This window comes from Leguminivora glycinivorella, chromosome 22 (assembly GCF_023078275.1).
Source record: "Leguminivora glycinivorella isolate SPB_JAAS2020 chromosome 22, LegGlyc_1.1, whole genome shotgun sequence".
Lineage (NCBI taxonomy): Eukaryota > Metazoa > Arthropoda > Insecta > Lepidoptera > Tortricidae > Leguminivora > Leguminivora glycinivorella.
In genome coordinates, this window is record NC_062992.1 from 4,587,022 (window position 1) to 4,608,121 (window position 21,100).

At 38.2% G+C, this 21,100-nt stretch overlaps 1 protein-coding gene across 1 annotated transcript in view; it reads left to right on the top strand.

Annotated features, from left to right (window-relative positions):
- The window catches only part of LOC125238075, a 115,878-nt gene that overhangs the window by 85,722 nt on the left and 9,056 nt on the right, over positions 1-21,100 (top strand). Inside the window, exons 5-6 of the mRNA XM_048145364.1 lie at positions 19,162-19,253; positions 20,491-20,683. Coding sequence (XP_048001321.1) covers positions 19,162-19,253; positions 20,491-20,683 — 285 coding nt within the window. The remainder of the gene's footprint in view (positions 1-19,161; positions 19,254-20,490; positions 20,684-21,100) is intronic.

Here is a 21,100-nt window from a genome sequence, read left to right on the forward strand (position 1 = left end):
AAAAGCAAACAAGCAAAGCAATAAATCAAACAAGCAAAGGACAAAAACAAAAAAGCATAGCTCAAAACCAAAAACAAAAAGCAAAAGCATAAGCAAAGCACAAAAGCAAAACAAAAAAAGAACACCGCGGGGCCCTCGGGCCCCGCGCACCTTTAAAAAACTAGTTTAACCTTATATAACTCGGTAATAAAAACATTATTTTAATAGTGTATTATAGTAATAATACGAATAACTTTGGATATCCAAGAGCGACACCTTTCGCCGTGTCGGTATAGCAAATTGATTTGTTGCAATGTAAAAAGCGAATTTTATTGTTTCATATTAATGTTATGTTAGTTTTCACTAATGTTAGAATATTATATTAAGTTTAAATATGTTAATTTGTAACATAACTTATAACGAGGTTTTTTATGCATGCAAATAAATGGTTACAATATCATACAGTTGTCTTTTATTCATTTAACAAATTGAATTGCTCTTGAAACTTAGTGCAGGTACTGCAGGTAAACGGGACATGCTAAAATGATAAACTCCTTTTAAAAAGAATGACAATGCTAAAACCTAGTAATCGTCGCTGGTTTGTCATATAGCGGGCTTTTAGATTAGGAATGCATACAAATTATTTCGATGTTAGTAGTCATTGCATAGCTTAAAAACGGTTACAGCATTTTTTTAGAGCATATACGATAGTATAAAATTGTTTAGTGTCTTTGCGGTTATTAAGCTATGTTTTTAGATTATTATGCATTGCTCAGTTACGATTACTATAAACACGTAAATTTACTTTGCCGTTATTAAGCCATGTTTTATGTATTATTCAATCCTAAAAAACGGCTAAAGTATACTTAACCGTGTTTTAACAGTAAAATCATACATATTTTAGGAATTATTTGCATAACTTAAACACAAAATGGCGAATTTCTAATAAATTAAACAATATTTAATTAAATTGATTTTAAATAATGTTAGCGTGAATTTAGTTTTAATTTAAGAATAAAAGAAATCTGGACTAAATCGACACATTTCCTAGAGATATGGGTTTTTATGTTTTTTGCCCATATCTCAAAACTATCATTTGTGGGTTAGATGGGTTTTAGTGATAGGACGGCAGCGCTGCGCGCTCGCTTCGCTTTCAACTCGCTCGTAAATGGCAAGTGTGTTAAGGCCCTAAGGCATGAAGATTGATAGTTCGGCTGGTCACTCGGGCCCATTCCTTTGGGAGTTTATTAAACTTAATATACTTACATACAGTGTGTAAATTTAATACGGGCAAACCTCTTACCGGTGGTTAGTTTAGGATATGAAATGTTTATATAATTTTTACTTAGAATTGAAATTGAAATTGTATCCATACAAAATAATTGGGCCTCAATGTAATGCAAACACACTCGCGTCAAACGCTCGTTGACAGGTGTCATTAATTTTCATCGCAACTATGTTTACAGTAGGTACCAATGTACCTACGATGGCTGTGAAAATAAAAAAAAAATATTATAGGGTGAAAATCAAGAGTAACTTAAAAACACCTCTTAATTAATGATAACACTAAAGCTGAGTTTAGACGAGCAAGTTATTTCTGCAAGTTTTGAGACAGAATTATATGCAAGAAAGAGGTGAAGATATTTGCCACTCACTCTTACCTATAGTTGCGTTTCAAAACTTGCAGCAATAACTTGCTCGTCTAAACTCAGCTTAATAATTATGACGGCCTGGGGCCCAATCCTCAAAACTGAAAGTTACAAGTTACAAGCCCCTGGCCCAATGGGCCCCTGGGGCGCATTTCTCGAAGCTACAAGTTACAATTTACAAGTGGTAGTCAATGTCTAATATGACAAGTTGGAAAGAGACTTCCGCTTGAAACTTTCAGTTTTGAGAAATGGGCCCCAGTCTGGTGTAGTCGGTAGTGACCCTGCCCTGCTAAGCCGCGGTCCTGGGTTCAAATCCCGGTAAGGGTATTTATTTGTGTGATGAGCACAAATATTTGTTTTCTGTATATAAGTACTTGTATATTATATATATTATATCGTGGTCTGGTGCCCACAAGACAAGCCTTCTTAAGCTTACCATGGGACTCAGTCAATCTGTAAGAATGTCCTATAACATTTTTCAACTTTTTTATTTACTAATAAATTCAATTCATCGCCCGTATAAGGTTTACACACCGTATAAATTCTTACTAAATCTAAGCGTTGCGAATTATTTTAGGCAGTAAAAATCAGGTCCTCATTCTCCGTTTGGTGACGGGTTAAGAATTTCACCGCCCCCTTTCCTCCCGTGGGTGCCGTAGACTGTGGGATATGGATTCAATTGTGGTGTGGGGCTGTGGGCAATGGGGTGGCCACCTGTCACTGTAAGTAATATCACAATTTCGTTTTCTTTCTACACTTTAATTCTTACAAGTGGCTCAGAATCTTGATCAGTTTCATGTGCTCTGTCATCCCCCTTTAGGATTACAGGGTACGTAGCCGAATGGCACAAACGCTCACTGAACGAAAGGCTCGTAGATATCTATCTCTATCGCTCTTGCGTATTGGCGCGACAGAGCCAGACCACCTTTCGCGGCGTTTCGTTTTCGTTTCGCGTCGCAGAAATACCATTCGACACCATGTATCTTACTGATAATAATTATAATCATTATATTTACATTACATATAAACCTTTAGGTACTCAATCTATTAAGCGTTTGAGTCACTAGGCAGTGGAAATAAAGATACAATACAATACAATACACTCTACACAATACAATACTCTTTATTGCACACCTTGCTAAAATACAACAATACAAACAAGGAAGCAACACGAACAAAGGTAAACAACAGGCGGTCTTATCGCTAAAGAGCGATTTCTTCCAGACAACCTTAAGGTAGCGGAAATTGATAAATTTACATTATTATGTCAGTAGGTATCAACAAATTTGAAGAAATAATTTATCGCACAATACAGACTAAAAAATATAAAATACATAAACATACATACATACATGAAGATAAATAACTATTATGCATAAATATACAAATAAAATATAAATAAATAAATACACATATAACAGCACCAGGTATTTAGAAGGAGTAATCAGATAAAAATATTACGGAGAAGATAAAAAATGGAAGGAGGACGAAATTGAATGGAATGGAGTGCACAAGAGTGCAAAGTAATTTCATACAAATTTTAACTTGATGTCTTAAGCTGGCTGGTAGAATTTACCTATAAATGATGATTTTGAATCATAAATATTGAATAAATTGATGGATTCTATTTAATTTGATGTTTTATAGTTAGTATTTTGTTTCGTGTTAGTGTGGTGAAAAATTTTGTGTTTCACTCGGTGGCAAAGTTTGTTTAACCTTCGTGCCTTGAAACCCTCGCAACGCTCAAGATTCCACTTTTTGAACCACTCGCTACGCTCGCGGTTCAATACTGGAATCTTTCGCTCGCTTGGGTATCAATATCGGCACGTGCGGTTAAACAACAACTTTGCCCCCTTGTAAAACAAATAACTATTGATTTGCTTCTTAGTTCCATAAACTGCTGGTTTGCGGTATCTGGCTATTTTCGGATAGGACTTTCCTACAGGTTGCCATTAAAAACTTCTGTTTTTACTTCGCCAGCGTATTTATAACCTCAACTATAAAATGTTTTACTCGCCCAGTAATAAATATCAAATCCCCGAGGGCGCCGAAACAGATTGTTAACTGCTCGAGCGGGCCCAAGCCCCGAGGGAAGTACACAGACTAACACACAGCTAGACACCGCATTAAGCTAAGTTCACATTTGTCTGTCGTGTCGTGTTGTGATGCTCTCTGTCGTGATGGCTACTGTTCACATTACTATGACGTGTTATGACGCATTCTGACGCAATTTTTTATCAGTTCGTTCTCAGCACTCGGATAGCTCACACGTTCGCAATGTTTTTTCAAGAATCATCCGATTCAGTTTCCGATTTTGAAGATGAATTGCAATTGTTGGCGCTGGCTACGCTTCTTACAAAAGAAAAAAAGAGAAGGAGGTATTGGATTCATCCAGTAAATAGAAAAAGAGAGAGTAAAGATTATGACGCGTTTACAAGCGCGTGGCCACCAGACATGTGTACAATTTTACAATTTTAAAGCAATGCACGAAATAAAAATATTGTGTCGTGCAAATTGCTGACTAATTCTGTTAAGTATTTTTGTTTCGTCAGCATATATTAAGTAACACGATTTGCATTCATAATTTTAGAAGTAAACGGAACTTAATCGCGTAATCACTTACATTTATATTTTGTCCTGACGTTTCGAACATCACATAATATTCGTGGTCACGGGTAGACTGGCGAGGAATTGTATCAACATCTTATAGCCGCTCGAGTTTTTCGAACTACTCACACTTCTTGATTATTCTTGGTTTTAAATTTTATCTATACTAATATTACCTCTATAAATGGGCAAGTTTGTGTGTCCGTTTGTTTGTCCGTCTTTCACGGTCAAACGGAGCGACGAATCGACGCGATTTTTTAAGTGGAGATAGTTGAAGGGATGGCAAGTTAGTGACATAGGCTACTTTTTGTCTCTTTCTAACGCGTGCCAAGTCGCGGGAAAAAGATAGTAATCAATAAATGTTGGTTCGCGTCCATGCTTGCGCCCCAGTGTGTGATACCATAACTTAGCCAGGAATTTGCGTAGGAATTATATGCTGACAAAGCTGTTTCGAAGATAGTATTTGCTTTAAAAATGCTAAGAGCGTAGATAAATGCATGTTTGTTGAAGCAAACGTTTGTAAAAGTTAAAACTATCTACGAAATTTGTGTGAATTTATTATATAGGAAAATGTAATGGTGTAAGATTACTGAATTAGCTTACTCGGAATAAAAATTGACACCAGTTTTGAACTCAAAAGCCTACGTAAAAAGCATAAAAACGATATTATCTCGTTTTCTTATAAGTGTAAAGTAGAATGACTTCGTCTAGATTGCATTACTTTTTAGAGATAAACATTCGAAATGACTAAGGGAATACGGTACACACTTTTAGAGACTTTGATTTGAATGCTCCGTCTAGTAATAGAGGTGGTCTGTGGCTGCACAATCGATTGATATTATCTTATTATGACTGAGTCACTTGTTGATTCTGTTGAAACGAAGAAATTTTATAATCGGTGCGCTGACAAAATTTGAAGGCTGTTTTAGCGTTTTTTGTTTTCACATTATCCGATATCGAATGTAGGAAGGATGTAAAAGATAGCGCCTGTAATATACACCGTGTTTTTTTTGTTTTCCTTTAAATTCGACACGCATTTAGGTTCATCTTCAGGAACCACCCTGTATATCGCTTTTTGTTAAATTCGAAAAAAATATTTTTTTTTCGTTTCCATACATAATAAATGGTTTAATTAGTGTGAGACACAGAACACCCCACTAGAAGCCAAATGCAAGCGATATTGTTCGAGACGCAAATCACCAATCCTTGCGGGGTGAGGCGGGCGCGCACGGTGCTGCCATTGGTCGTTTCAAATAATGGCGCGCCTTTATGATTAGCAGTAGGGATGGGAATGGGACATGTCTATTATAGACAATGGTACCGGTACCAGTACTGTGGTGAATTTGTTTTGCAACAAATTATAATAATTAAATTATAATAAGGCCTAGTTACCCTTCGGGTTGGAAGGTCAGATGGCAGTCGCTTTCATAAAACTAGTGCCTACGCCAAATCTTGGTAGTAGTTTCCAAAGCGGACCCCAGGCTCCCATGAGCCGTGGCGAATGCCGATGCCGGGATAACGCAAGGAGGATGATAATTGTGATAGCATCTCAATAAAAATCATTCTAGTAACTAATAACTAAACTGTGCATTTTTACTTACGTTTACTAAGTTAAATAACCAACTAAATATTCTAAACTAATCAATGAACTAAATACCACTACAGACTCTACAGATTCTAGATAATTATTCACTATTACAAATCTGCTTTCTTTTATATTTCATAAAATGGTAGCACATGGTACGAACGGCAGTACGAAGTTCCCGCAACAGACATAAACTAACATGGCCCCATGCCTAGTCGTTTACGTGAAAGGGATAGCATATCACATTGTTAACTCGGTAAAGAGGGATGGACGCGCCTCGGCGCCGCTCAGCACAACCATATTGACCAGTATAAATGAACTCCGCGGACAATAAACAATATTCAACAAAATAATTAATTTGACTTAACTGTGGAATGTTGTTCCATCTTTTTTACATGTAGAAGTGTTAGAAGACTTGCCACACCACTTTATGTTGTAAGAGACCATTGTTTGCAACCAAAATTGATTATTTAAGATTTTTTCCCGAGCGGACACGGACACTGTTAGCGGGTCGTACACTTGGGCGCTACTGATCGGTGTCGCACGCGTTCAAACTTTTATAAACCTGATTTGTCGTATGCTTGGTGACCGCGAGTCGCCCTGTAAGGGCCATCTTGTTGTATTGATCTGTGGTGTGAGAGGACCTTAATCATAACATTAAAGTCATTGTCAAGTGTTTGACGGCAAATGTCAAAACAAATAACATTAGGAAGTGGTAAGGGATGCCACACACGTGTTCAGTAATTAATTTTTTTTTTTAATAATTCGTTCACCGTAAGAGTTAACAGGCTAGTTTCTTAAAGAAAAAAACAGGGTGTATAGGATATTCAATCTTACATCCGATATCAGATCGGATAATGTGAAAACGCTGTGAAGTGTAAGGGTTTTTAAGTTAACTCGAGTGTGGGATATGCCATTGTGCTGTAGATGATGGGCTGGCAACCTGTCACTGCAACATCATAGGGTCCCCCCACATCTAGCGTCTCGCGAGCGTAGCGTCGGGCCAACTGTATGAAAAAAGACGTCGCGCCGACGCAGCGTCAGCGACGCTAGATGTGGGGGGACCCATAATGTCGTTTTCCTTCAACTGCATAATTGCTAAAAGCGGCTTTGAAACTTGCGTTTCATTTGCTGTGACTATCTTTTTCTAGAAATACAGGCGTGACTATGTATGTAGATCCACATCTATCAACATAATTCGTGCCGCATATTATTACTCGGAAACAGCTCGGAATAGACGAAATTGCTCGCTATTAGGCACCGGCCACATCAGAGTGTCGCGTGTCTCGGGGCGCGCAACGGACGTCGGCGCCACGCCACCTGAGTGTAATTCAAAAAGCGTCTACGTCTCCTCGGTACATTTTGTATAGGAAGGACGTAAGGCGCGCCGCCAAGCGGCGCGGCGCGCGCCACGCCGCCGCCGCCACGCCACCTGGGGCGCGTCTTACTACGTCCTTCCTATACAAAATGTACTGAGAAGACGTTTTTTGAATTACACTGAGGCGGCGTGGCGCGGACGTCCGTTGCGCGCCCCGAGACACGCGACGCTCTGGTGTGGCCGGTCACTTATGAAGACACGTATACATTAGGTACTTATTGTTTACAGGTTGTCGATGCATGTAGAAGGCTAATCTTTATTTATATGAACATATTTACATAATTATATAAGAAACTAAGACTAAACTTAAAAGCTAAGCTGGCTAATGTCTAAAATAGGTCCTCGCGGCATTGTACCCAGGATACTGGCGACTTTTCCTCGCTGTATCACAATGCTGATACGTTCTCTTCGGTCACCAGGTGCCGTAGCCGAATGGCATTTCTGCGACGCGAAACGAAAACGAAACGCCGCGAAAGGTAGTTTGGCTCTGTCGCGCTAATACGCAAGAGCGATAGAGATAGATATCTACGATCGTTTCGTTTCGTGATCGTTTGTGCCATTCGGCTGCGTACCCAGTTACCTGAAACACACGCTTCGCGATTTCTGTGAAAAACTTGTTCATGCTGGGACCACATGGACCTATAGTTTCTACTTTCTACACCAAAAGGTACAAATAGTTATTTGTTATACAAGGGGGCAAAGTTGTATTTTAACGCCGAGTGTGGAATTGAAAAACGAGCAAGTGAAAGGATTCTATAGTTGAACCACGAGCGAAGCGAGTGGTTCGAGAATAGAATCCTGAACTTGCGAGTTTTTTAACACACGAGAAGTAAAATACATTTGCACCCGAGTGTAACACAAAACTTTTCCCCTCACTATAGCGAGGAAACTACAACGCAAAAAATGCGTTTATCACTGCTTCCAGTAGTTCCACAGGTGGTAAATTATTTTTATTAATAGATTCACCTACTTTTATCAATTTTAAAGCAGTTAATTTGACTTTATTCAAGGTCAAATTACTTAACCCACTAGTGGATAAAATGCGTTTTTACCCGCTGGTATTAAAGGACAAAACACGTGTTTCCGAGCTAGTGAGGGGAAAAAGATATTATTTGTCAATACTTTTGTATTTATTACGTTTGCGTAAATATATATTAAGAACGAGTGATTTCTTAGTCATGAAATATGGGTGCGGTTAATATTATTGATTCCACTCTTAATTAAATCATTTCATCGCTTAGTTGCCAACATACGTTATGATGAACATTCACTCCCTTAGTAATTGCATATTATTACGTGGTTATATATTTTCACCTAATTATAAAATGTTCTTATTAGATAATATCACTGGGTAAATCTCGACTCGGTGGTAAATGTAACTTGTCCATTTTTTTCATGTTCTACAATGTTTGCATTATTAAATAGAATGTCCACCGGTTATATATGGTATTCGTGTTCAGTGGATACATGTAGAACTCAACATCATACTGTAATAATGGAAAAAATGGATCAGTTGTACCTTACTGTATTTAAGCTGCTTCTACTCCTTAATTTTAATTTGCATGTTCTAGACCATATGTAAGTTATTATCACATCAATTTATGTTCAATTCTCTAATTTTCATGATTTTACAAATATCATTTCACTGTATGTAATAGTATTAATGTATTGAAACACTGCATGTTAGGAGTATCCAATTAATTTTAAGAAAAAATCTATATTTATTCATGTCATGTTTACATTCAGACAAAGAAGTTTGGCGATTTTGACAGTACAATCTTTCCAAAATTAAACGTCATAATTTACTTTTAATAAGTACAAGTTTAAAATAACACTTGCACAGTCTTTCAAAATCGTTGCCAATCAGTTTGGATAATAAATATCGTCACTACTTTAAAAAAATCTCGTATCTCATGCTTCTCCTCAAAGTTAAAACGCAGTAAGTCTATATGCATTCCATACATACTTGCTACAATTTTCTTTTCATTGACAAACGAAGATACAAGTTTTTTTTTAAAGTAGTGACGATATGCAACATGTTGTAGTTTTCATTTATTTCAAGTTAAAATCCCCCTCGGTAGTTAGATTTTTATCTATTGGTAGAATAAATAGATATAACATTACAAGCTACTCATTTTTAGTGCTCCTGCTCAACTTAATATATTATTACAATAATATAGCCAGTCAAACAAGTTAGTCACCAGAAAAAGGCGCGGAATTCAAATTTTCTATGCGACGATAAACATTCGCACCAAAATTTTGTAATTTTGCCGCTTCTTTTTAATGACCAAAGCTGCTTGACAAACTATCCCCGTTATTCATTAACGTTCACTAAAGTTATCAAGCCGATAAAATTCGTTTGTCCCTTTCTATCACACCAATACGTCGGAAAGGGACAAACTAACTTTATCGGCTTGATAACTTTAGTGATGTTTCTGGGGTATATATTTATTTATTTTAAAACCAAGCGATTGAAAAATGAGTGGTTTAATCCTAGTAGTTTAGATATAGCTTTGCTGCTGTTACAGGTGATGGCCATAGAACATAGAACGGAGCGTGGGCGGGAGCTGATACTATTACAAACCTCATAAATTACAAATTTGAATTGACAAGCTTTGATTTTAAAATAAGCTTAAAGTATCAACTATTAATACGTGAGACACTACACGTAAAATCGGGTAACTCACGTCAAATTGTCGAAGATCGCTCGACGTGCTTCGCTCCGTAACGAGGAGCATTTTCATTGAGCACGCGATAATATCGATGGTATCCCGACGCAGACTGCGGGCCGCAGCTCGCTGCGACCGTTCACTCGGCGCGGGGGTCGGCGGCGGCAGGGCGGTGCGAAACTACCCTCACTTTCGGCATAATTGTCATTTTTTGGGCTGCCGATCTTCGACAATTTGACGTGAGTTACCCGATTTTACATGTTTAATATTTGTAAAACGGTCACTTGTAATACAAAATTGTAAAACAGGACACAGCATTATGACTATGACCACCCTGTCAAAAGTGATGCGCAGAAGAAATATCAACTATAGGTATATCAAGTTGTCAGGATGACATCGAAAAATTGTAAATAGCTATTTTGTCATGTTTACTTTCCGTACCAAAGGTTCGTTGACCCTCTTCCGGATAATGTTCCATATATGGCCGTTATAAATTCTACTTTACTGACAACTACTTGAGTCCAAATTCAAACAAATTATCTAAATTTAATATGCGGTAAAAGGTTAATAGCATCTCATATTATTATCAACAATGTTACCTACAGATTTATTTATTTTTTATTATTATTTTTTATTCAAATAAGTTAAATAAGTTACACAGCATAACAGTAAAAACTAAGGCACGGTGAAACTAACTAACTATCGTAACTTAAAAAACAATACATCATCTATCATCATGATAGATTAAATCTTCCTCTACCCTGTTTTTATTGAATTCCTTTAACTTCGGCATATAGAGGTCCATTATAGGAAACAGAATGGCATAGTTGTTTTCTTATATTTGTATTTTTTTCTAAAAAAAACCATACACCTGCGATAGATGTTACTTCAATTGCTGTTGAGAAACGGGTTTTACAATTAACTCACACTAAAAGTGTCAAAACTATGACATGTCAATCGCATATCGAACACAAAAAGCCCGTTTCTTAACAGCGATTGATGTAACATCTATCGCAGGTGTATGAGATTTTTCAGAAAAAAGTTACGAATTAAAAAAACTAACTATGTTATTCTGTTTCCAATAATGGAACTAACTATAATATAGAACTAACATATTATGCCGAAGTTAACGGAATTCAATAAAAACAGGGTGTATATTTTGACGATGTGCGTAATAACGAAACGCATATGTATTATAAATATAATATATGTCTTAATACCACAAAAAGAGCTTCTTACAAATCTGTACCTATTATTTCTTATAGTAATGACATCCACTTTACCTTACTCAAAGCCATTTACGAAGGTGGCCGGATGTCCCATTAGTCGACTTCATCGATAATATTAAATTCCAATATATTTACCCGAAGTGGACTTTCATTTTCATTATATTAGGACAGCTGTCAGTTTGTGAAAATGAGGTTATTGTTTCAATGGGAATTGAAATTAATTTATTGACAGTTCATTTATTTCAGTGTTCTATTTTTTGATGCAGTTGACAATCTAAATACAAATGTGTTTTTAATTTTTCAATTCGGGCCGGATATCATTAAATTAACGGTTTTTATTTGCATACGAGGAAAATAGCAGTAAAAACTTGGTAATTGACAAACCACAATAAAATAAGAATTAAATTTTAAATTTAAGTAATAATATTACATTTAATTGGACCGACATGGGACATGGGGTTCTATGGGATATGGGTTAAATTGTGGCGTAGGCGAGAGGCTGGCAACCTGTCACTGCAATGTCACAGTTTCGTTTTCTTTCAACCCCTTATTTGCCAAGAGTGGCACTGAAGCTTTAGTAGTTTCATGTGTTCTGCCTACCCCTTTATGGGATACAGGCGTGATTGTATGTATGTATGTATGTAATTGGACCGACAAAGAAATTATTAATTCCTATGATTTACCAGATTGAGTTAAAATCTGATCCCAAAATTGCTCTAGAATCGGTTGAGAATTGCGAACTGTAGAGGAGTACATCCGGACACACAAAAAGCAAATCGAGGGAAACCTCATACTTACGCCATCTCTCCGGTCAATCGAAATGTTACAAATGAGGAGGCACACTCAAGCGTTATGACAGATGGCGCCACCCTATTAGTCCATACGTGAGAGCGAGAAGATGGTATATGTTTGTACACTTGCACAGGCGCCGCCTGGCGGGATAAAATGGCAGTGTGCCTCCTCATTGTCAAACTAAAAACCATGCTAAAACTATAAAACTAGAGTTAAACGTATTAATCGATTAGGTACTTGATTGTCGCTCCCGCTCCCGCCCGCGCCCGTGGCCGCAACCTTAGCTCTAATTCTGGCTGACTGTTGCTAACTTTTTGTAAATAACACAACTTCTTTTTACTTGCTCACTTTGGCGAAGCTAAACGCGGTAAGTTCCCGACACCCGCCCTTAACATCCTTGACAACCTTTTATCACAAGGTACTACCACACCAAGGACCTTTACCACATTTATTTCTGTCTTTGAAGTGTATTTATGAAATGTTAAAAGTTTGTGTTAAAAATGTTAAAGAAATTTTAAGTAGAAAATAATACAAAAATTAATAAAATGCTTTATTTTGATTTTATTTTTTATTTTTGTGGGTAGACCGATTTTGGTGGCGACCATATCACTGAAATCGTAATATCTCTAAAACTACTAATTATAATGAAAGGTAATTGCTACATAACATTGGTAATAATTAGTTAAGTAACATCAATACATAATTTCAACAAAAAAAAATCCACCAAAATTAGGCAAATTTCGAGTAAGTATGTTGAAATTCACCCAAAAAGGATCCGTTTACACGGAATTTCAGATTACCTAGCCAAGCCGATGTGACAATCGTTGACGCAACGCGGCGGTCGGAATGCAGTCTGACTCTGTCAAGACTACAAAAGAGCTATAGGGAAAGCTACGATACGTTAAGACGCACCAGGAGGGGTAAATTTTCCATATAAACACTCTCGACTATTTCCTCCCTGGTTTTTGAAGCTAGAGCAATGATTTTTTCAACACGGATTACTATTATTTTTATCTGTGTCGGACCGTTTTGATTTTTTTGATATTTTGATTTTTAACGACGCTAATCCCCCTTCGCCAATCGCTTTATCCCCCATAATAAAGCCCATCAAAATTGTCTAAAAATGTCTTTATCATTATGGGCAAAAAAGGTGTGATAAATCTAGTTAATAACGCGAGTATATTTAACTAAAACTCCCAAATTGAAAGTGTTGCATCTTAATGCAGCGTAGGCGATTGTCTCATTGGCTCGTTGGCTGGGTGAAAACGTCCTTTTACCATAAGGGTTCATTTACTGTTAAAGACTGTTGAGCAGCTGATCAGTTGATCAGCTGACTTAACCGAATTGACAATCGTTGACGCTACGTGGCAATCGAAACGCAATCTGTCTCTGTCGCGCCACTACAGAATAACGATAGTAACAGCTAGCTGAGCCATTTTTTTTTTAAAGTTGTCCACCCCTCTTTTTGTAACATGGGTATTTTTGACGCGATTCATACTCAGAATCGCGAGGTCTTTCGACCCTGATAGGAGAAAAAAAAATGTCCCAAGATATCCATAAATTTTTCAAACATTCCATTCCGTTACCGCCATACAAAATGTATGAAAAAATGGTAACGGAATGGTAAAAAACCTTGGGACACTTTTTTTTTCTCTCTATTAGGATTGAAAGAGCTCGCGATTCTAAGTGGAAACTACATAAAAATTTCCAAATCCAAAAAAAAGTGGGGACATCTTTGAAAGAAAAATGGCTGAGCTACGATACGCTTACGAATCGCTAGCGATTGTGACTTGGGCTACCTCCTTTTACCATAAGGGCCCATTTACTGTTGTGGACTGTTGAGGTTACATACAATTTAGTACACTATCAAATACCGCAATGTTACTCGCATTGTGAGTTCTCGCATCGTGTAAATTGGCCTTAATATCGTTGAATAGGTTTGACACTTGTCGAAAAATGTTGGATCACAGGGTATTAAAATAAAAGGGTATTTTCACACGGACTTTGAGTAATCATAATCATAATCTTTATTATATAAGTTTGATACAGTTTTACTCATGTAGAAATTCAAGTTTAATCTAGAGCAGAGCCCAACTGGGGTAGTACCTCCACCTTACAGAAGACCGCAGCCAAATAGCACTAGACCCTACTCATAGTGTTGTGTTCCTGCCGGTGAGTAAGGCTGCCAGAGCTCAACGAGGGTGCGGTGTGCTGATGACGGGAGGACTTACGGAACTAACTTGTTCAGTCTATTGTCCTTTGAGTCGTCGGCAACCCGAACCCTCCTTAGAGCTTATGCACTCCTTTTTGCTGTGTACTTAACACAGCGAAAGGGAATGTACAAGTTTCTAATGGGGTGGCAACGCGCATGTGGCACTGTTTGAGTTGCAGGCGTCCATAGGTTGCGGTGACCGCTTTACATCAGGCGGGCCGTATGCTTGTTTGCCACCGACGTAGTATAAAAAAAAACTTTCATTATTATTTAGAGCTATTGAAATATTTCCCTCGGGAAGAAATATTTATATCTAGGGTCTGTTCCATAAATTGTTAATGAATGCCTATTTTAAGTAGACCGCCATTAACTTTATTAAATCATAAATGTTTAATGAGTTTCTTACTTACCTTAAAGGGCAACACTTATTATACAGACATTACTGAAGTTAATTAAGTAATAACGGAAGCTATCCAATACTCGTACTTTATTTGAAGTTCGACCAGGGAGAATAGATTATGTGGGCCATTTTATTTTCAAAGTTGTCCACCCCACTTTTTTTGTAACATGGATATTTTTTTCGCGATTCATACTCAGAATCGAGAGCTCTTTCGATCCTGATACGTAGGAGAAAAAAAAATGTCCCAAGATTTCCATACATTTTTTCGAACCTTCCATTCCGTTACCGCCGTACAAAATATATGAAAAAATGGTAACGGAATGGGAAAAAAACTTTGGGACACTTTTTTTCTCCTATTAGGATTGAAAGAGCTCGCGATTCTGAGTGGAAAACACATAAAAATTTCCAAATCCAAAAAAAAGTGGGGGCGACAACTTTGAAAAAAATGGCCCATGTGACACTTTATTGTTTTACTATGTCATTTTAGGGTTCCGGTATCTGAAAGGTCTGAAAGGAACCCTTATAGTGCGACTCTGTCCGTCTGTCTATAAGTCTATCACATTTCTATCTCGAGATCTAAGTATTTGGATTTAAAAATTTAAACCACAGCTATGAACATTAATGTTTTACACAAAAAAAGTCTTTATTGTTTTTAAAGCATGATAACCCTTTTACGTCGGAAAGCCACATACAAATCCCAATGGTTAGGAAATTGAATCAACTTTGCGTGCTAGGCATACTCGTAAACACACGTGTACACGTGTACACGTATTACGCTTTCATCCTCTTACGATGATGAGGGCAGAATGATATTGGGTCAAATTAGGTACAGATTATATTGCGTAACAAAATGTTTTTATGAGAAAAATTGTACTGGGGTGGAAAGTGCGTCATACCACAGAATATATAATAGTACAAGTACAGAAGGCCCACTGCTTTGATATTCACGAAATGCCGCCTTTTAAATACCTACAAAATTCTTACAAAGAAACGAGCCGCACGTGCGTGGCGTCCCGTGATAGGGTTACCAATGGATTCAAACGAATTAATACTTACATAAAATGTTATACTTTATATTCAAGTCTTGGGTACTTTCTAGGTATATATACAGTATTTATATATTTTTGTTCAAGTTCTAACATCACAAGCCTTATTGAACTTTTCCGTGGGACTTAATCAGTAGTAGATCTGTGTAAGAATACTAAGAATGTCCTATGGTATTTATTTTATTCAATATGTCTATTTAACTAAATATTATTAGTATTTCACACGCGGACATCGCTTGCAAAAACCTCGCGACGTAAAGTAACAATAGAAAGTTCGAACGTGCATTCCGTGAGAACGCGCGCTACCCCTGAGTAGGCCGCGAACTCGCGGCCGCCAGGATGTACTTGTAGCGCGGCGATAGAATCGCGGAGTGAGCCGCCCCTGGTCATACTATGTATAGTCTGTATTTTTAGGTAAGTATGTATACCCTGTAACAAAAGCAAAAAATTAAACTGTAGTAGATAGACAGACCGTCTACTAACTGTGTACAAGAACGATTTAACACTAAACTGACAAAACCCATATGAAAAGCGCACCCACATTTTGAAAAAAAAAAAAAATTGTAGGCATCATCAGTCTAGTTATGATAGTATTTAATAGGTGGCGCTAAAAAATCGAGGGTATGAAGTATGTAAATCCAATATAAATAATTCTTGCTGTGTATCAACAAATAGCCCGGTTGTTTAGACTCGCTGATGTACCGAAAATACACAGATCCACCGTGTCAGCAAGACCATGAAGTGTTAGAAAACAAACACGTCTTTATTTAGTTTTCGTAAAGTAAACAATGCTACTCGTGTGTCAAATGTAGTTAACTCGATAATCATTAGGTATAGGTACAGTCACCGGCATAAATGGGCCATTTTTTTCAAAGTTGTCCACCCCACTTTTTTTTTTCGAAATTTTTATGTCGTTTCCACTCAGAATCGCGAGCTCTTTCAATTCTAATAGGAGAAAAAAGTGTCCCAAGGTTTTTTTCTCATTCCGTTACCATTGTTTCATACATTTTGTATGGCGGTAACGGAATGGAAGGTTCGAAAAAATGTATGGAATTCTTGGGACATTTTTTTTCTCCTATCAGGATCGAAAGAGCTCGTGATTCTGAGTATTAATCGCGTAAAAAATAACCATGTTACAAAAAAAGTGGGGTGGACAACTTTGAAAAAAAATGGCCCAAATATGTGATGATTTTTATTACCTTGTCACACTAACGTCTTATTTGAAATGTCATACGAAATTGTCAAACGATTAAAAGCGACAAGGTACAGAAATCATCACTTATTTCTGCCGGTGACTATACTTATGAACGTTAAACCGTATACTTCCCATAAACATTATTGCTTCCCATAAATAATAAAATCTGACTTCAAAAGGTTCCTTAGCCTCTCTTCTTAACACAGGCGTGTTTGATAAGAGTCCTAACATAAGGTCTTGGACTTTAAAACAAAATATGTCAAAATAAATTATGTACTTTTTTTTTTAAAGAAACAGACGACGGGTTAAGCCACTTGGGGCCTCTTGCACCAACGAAAATGGAAAATCAACCTGAGGGTTAACCCACCATTTTATATGGAATTTGACAGATGACAGCCCACTAACCCTGAGTTAAGTGGTTGGTGCAAGTGGGCCTTAAGGGTAAACGAAAACATTATTATATGACTAAATATGGCCGCTTAGTGTCAGATCCGCTTGGTTTTGTATTTGATTAGTTAATCGACAAAATATTGTAACTACTCGAAAACATACAAATTACCTATTTTTAACACTTCATTAGGCACCTACATTGTTATTTACATAATTTTTCTAATCTGGGCAACCGAGCTTCGCTCGGTTCTGTTTCGTATCCTTGACATGTGTCGCCATCTAGTTCAAAAATGAATAGTACCTACATCGAGCGTAAGAATTCTCAGCCTTAACAACACAACTACTCCACACGAGATGGCGCGCATTTCGCCACAAAAACTCAAATAGTGTATTTTCTATTCGTTTTAGCCTTGACCTGTGTCGCCATCTAGTGTTTGCGATAAATAGTACTTACATCGACCGAAAGAATTCTGTCTTAACAGTACAACTACTGCACACGAGATGGCGCGCGAAGAAAAACGCATGAAAATTCGAAAATTCGCGTTTTCCGGGACCTAAGGATAAGTTAGACCGATTTTTCACCCCAAAAACCCCCACATAACAAATTTCTGCGAAATCGTTAGAGCGGTTTCCGAGATCGTCAGTGTAAATAAATATATATATAAATAAATAAATAAATAAATAAATAAATATACAAGAATTGCTCGTTTAAAAGTATAAGATAAACCCACATCTAAAATACTATAAATTTTCTATAAAAAAATAGTTTCAGCTCAGGGTCCTTCCCATAATATCCTGATGATCCAAATACCCTATCAAATATGACGTTCTCAATTAAAAGGTACCACGTTGTCGCTACACAGCTAGACTGCATTTCTGTCGGCGTCTGGCGTCGCAGTAAATGCCATTCGGCTAGCAGGGGGGTTACCATGACGTGCTAAAGCCGTTCAGTTTAGGTTGAGAGAGAGGGACGGAGCTATGTAACTGCTATAGCTGTGTCCCTTTCTCTCAACCTAAACTGAACGTCTTTAGTACATATGGTAACCCCCCAGGCCTAAAGAGTGATAGGGAGAGCTAACCCCGAAACGTAGGCCATTGCGACGTTGGCTAGGTTCAGTAACCTGCAAAAAAATCTGACACGATATGAGATCAATAAGAGCGTGCATATGTGACACGTAATATGTATATTATTGCAGGGGGCTGTACCCTGTTGGATCATATTTAAGGGCATTTTCAAAAATTGGAACCCAAAATTAGTGACAGTTGTTGACAAAAATTAACTCGATGTCAGTTTCATGACGACAATTAAAAAAAATGTCTGAAAACCAACTTTTGTCATGTTATAAATGTAGATTATTGCTTATAGTTTATGTAATTAAGAGAAAAGCAATATTTTTATTTAAATTTCATGCTTAACTGTCGTCACTAAACTGACATCGAGTAAATTTTTGTTGTTACTAATTTTGCGTCCCAATTTTCGAAAATGCCCTTAAGCTTAAGCGACAAGGTGGTGTATTTTGACAGAGAACGCCACATTAAATTAAAGCTTTAGTATTATAAAACTCCATTCACTCATAAATGTTATTATATTAATTTTTATTAAGCAGAAACGTCTGCTAACGATTCTAAACAATTTTATATTAAAGGAAAAAATGGAAATGGATTTTTTCCTGTAATATAAAATTGTTTAGAATCGTTAGCAGACGTTTCTGCTTAATAAAACTTAATTTAGTATGGGTTAGCACATTGTTACTGGTGAATTCTCAATATAACTTGAGACTCCAGTGCCGTTACAAGATGTAATAGTCTGTCGGTAGATGGCGCTAGACGTCACCCCAAGACGTGTGTACAAAAAGGAAAGGCATGGAAAGATTTGCGAGGTCCGGCGTGGCTTCCGTAGCTCAATTGGTAAGAGCATTGCACGGATTGCAAAAATGGTGCGGGTTCAAGTCCCGCCGGAAGCGTAATTTTTTCCATTTTTTCCTTTAATATAAAATTGTAATTATATTGTTATTGAAATATTGTTTCAGATGACGAATTCGGCGAGAAGTCAGTGTCAGTACTTTTGGACGGGGAAGAGTCTGAGCTTATATTTATCGACCATCCCAGTACCGAAATGTCGGTTAGTACCTAATCCAAATAGTTACTACACCATGCGCGGATCCAGGGGGGGGGGTCATGGGGGTCATGACTCCCCCCTGGAGCCTAAGTTGGCCATACAAATAGACCACGTGACCCCCTGGGGCCCCGGGCCTTTACCACGTGACCCCCCCCTGGGCACGAAGCTGGATCCGCGCTTGTACTACACTGTGTATTTACATTCAAAAACTTGACGTTAAGTCATAAGGGAAGGTGTGTCTGGCCTTCACATTTGGCCTGTTCAAACAATCATCATCATCCTCCTTGCGTTATCCTAGAATTTTCCACGGCTCATGGGAGCCTGGGGTCCGCTTTGACAACTAATCCCAAGATTTGGCGTAGGCACTAGTTTTTACGAAAGCGACTGCCATCTGGACCTTCCAACCCGAAGGGTAAACTAGACCTTATTGGAATTAGTCCGGTTTCCTCACGATGTTTTCCTTCACGGAAAAGCGACTGGTACACTAATCGTGAGTAGCAAGTAGCAAAAGTATGAACTCGCAAAACCTGTGACAATGAGTAAAAAGGCCAGATATGGTAGATGTCACTAGGAGCCTCCATAAAGTACGCAGTTGGAGAACAATGACAGAAAAATATTTGCTCCCAAGGGTTACCAATGAGAGAGCAATGGGGTACTGATGTAAATTCGCGAAGTTGACTCAGTCAAGACGATGAATTATTCTCCACTAGTAATATATTTCCAAAAAAAATACATATTTTACAAGTTTTCATTCAACTTGCCTTGTTAGTATGTTAGTGTGCGTCAAAACGTAGAAGCTAAATTTAACCCACTTCCCGGTTTCCGATTGAGCTGAAATCTTGCACACATATCTAAATCGCGTGACAATGAAATATTGTGGGATCATGGAGCTGATCTGATGATGGCGCAGAAAGGTGGTAATAGGAGCTCAGGCCCCGTAGCCGAATGGCATTTCTCCGACGCCAAACGAAAGCGATACGCCGCTGGCTCTGTCGCGCCAATACGCAAGCGCGATAGAGATAGATATCTACTAGCGCTTCGTTTCGTGAGCGTTTCGTGAGCGATTGTGCCATTCGGCTAGCCACCCTGTCATGAAACGTCGTATCCCCATCGAGTAAGGGGTTTTAGAATCGTCTCGGAGAGCAGTAGATGACTGTTGAAAGAAAGGTACAGTCGGCGATAAAAGCTTGTGCCAAAAATGTAACTTATTTAGAAACTAAATTCATTTTTCTTTATTCAGGTGGAAAACTGCTTATCAACGTACGAGCCACACGCCTGCGTTGTGATATACTCTGTGGTGGCGAGGAGTTCGTTCACTCGGGCTGGCGAGATTCTTGCGTACCTCGCCAGAGAGCTGTTCACAGTTGAGAGAACCGTAGTGCTCGTTGGCAACAAGGCGGACTTGGCGAGGGCGAGACAAGTTACTACTAATGGTAAGAGATTTTACCTGGGACCTCGCCTGTGTGGCAAAATACTCGCCTAGGTAGTCGGTGCTGGCGAAGAGTTCGTTCACCCGGGCTGGCGAGATTCTTGCGTACCTCGCCAGAGATTTGTTCACAGTTGAGGGAACCGCTAGACTAGTTTTCAACAAAGCGGATTTGGCGAGGGCGAGACAAGTTACTACTAATGTTAAGAGACTTCCTAGGAACTCGCCTGTGTGGCGATATACTCGCCTACTCGATGGTAAAGAGTTCGTTTACTTGAGTTGGTGAGATGCTGGCGTTCCTCGCCAGAGAGCTGTTCACAGTGGAGAGAACCGTGGTGCTCGTTGGCAACAAAGCGGACTTAGCGAGGGCGAGACAAGTTGCTACTAATGGTAAGAGACTTCCTAGGAACTCGCCTGTGTGGCA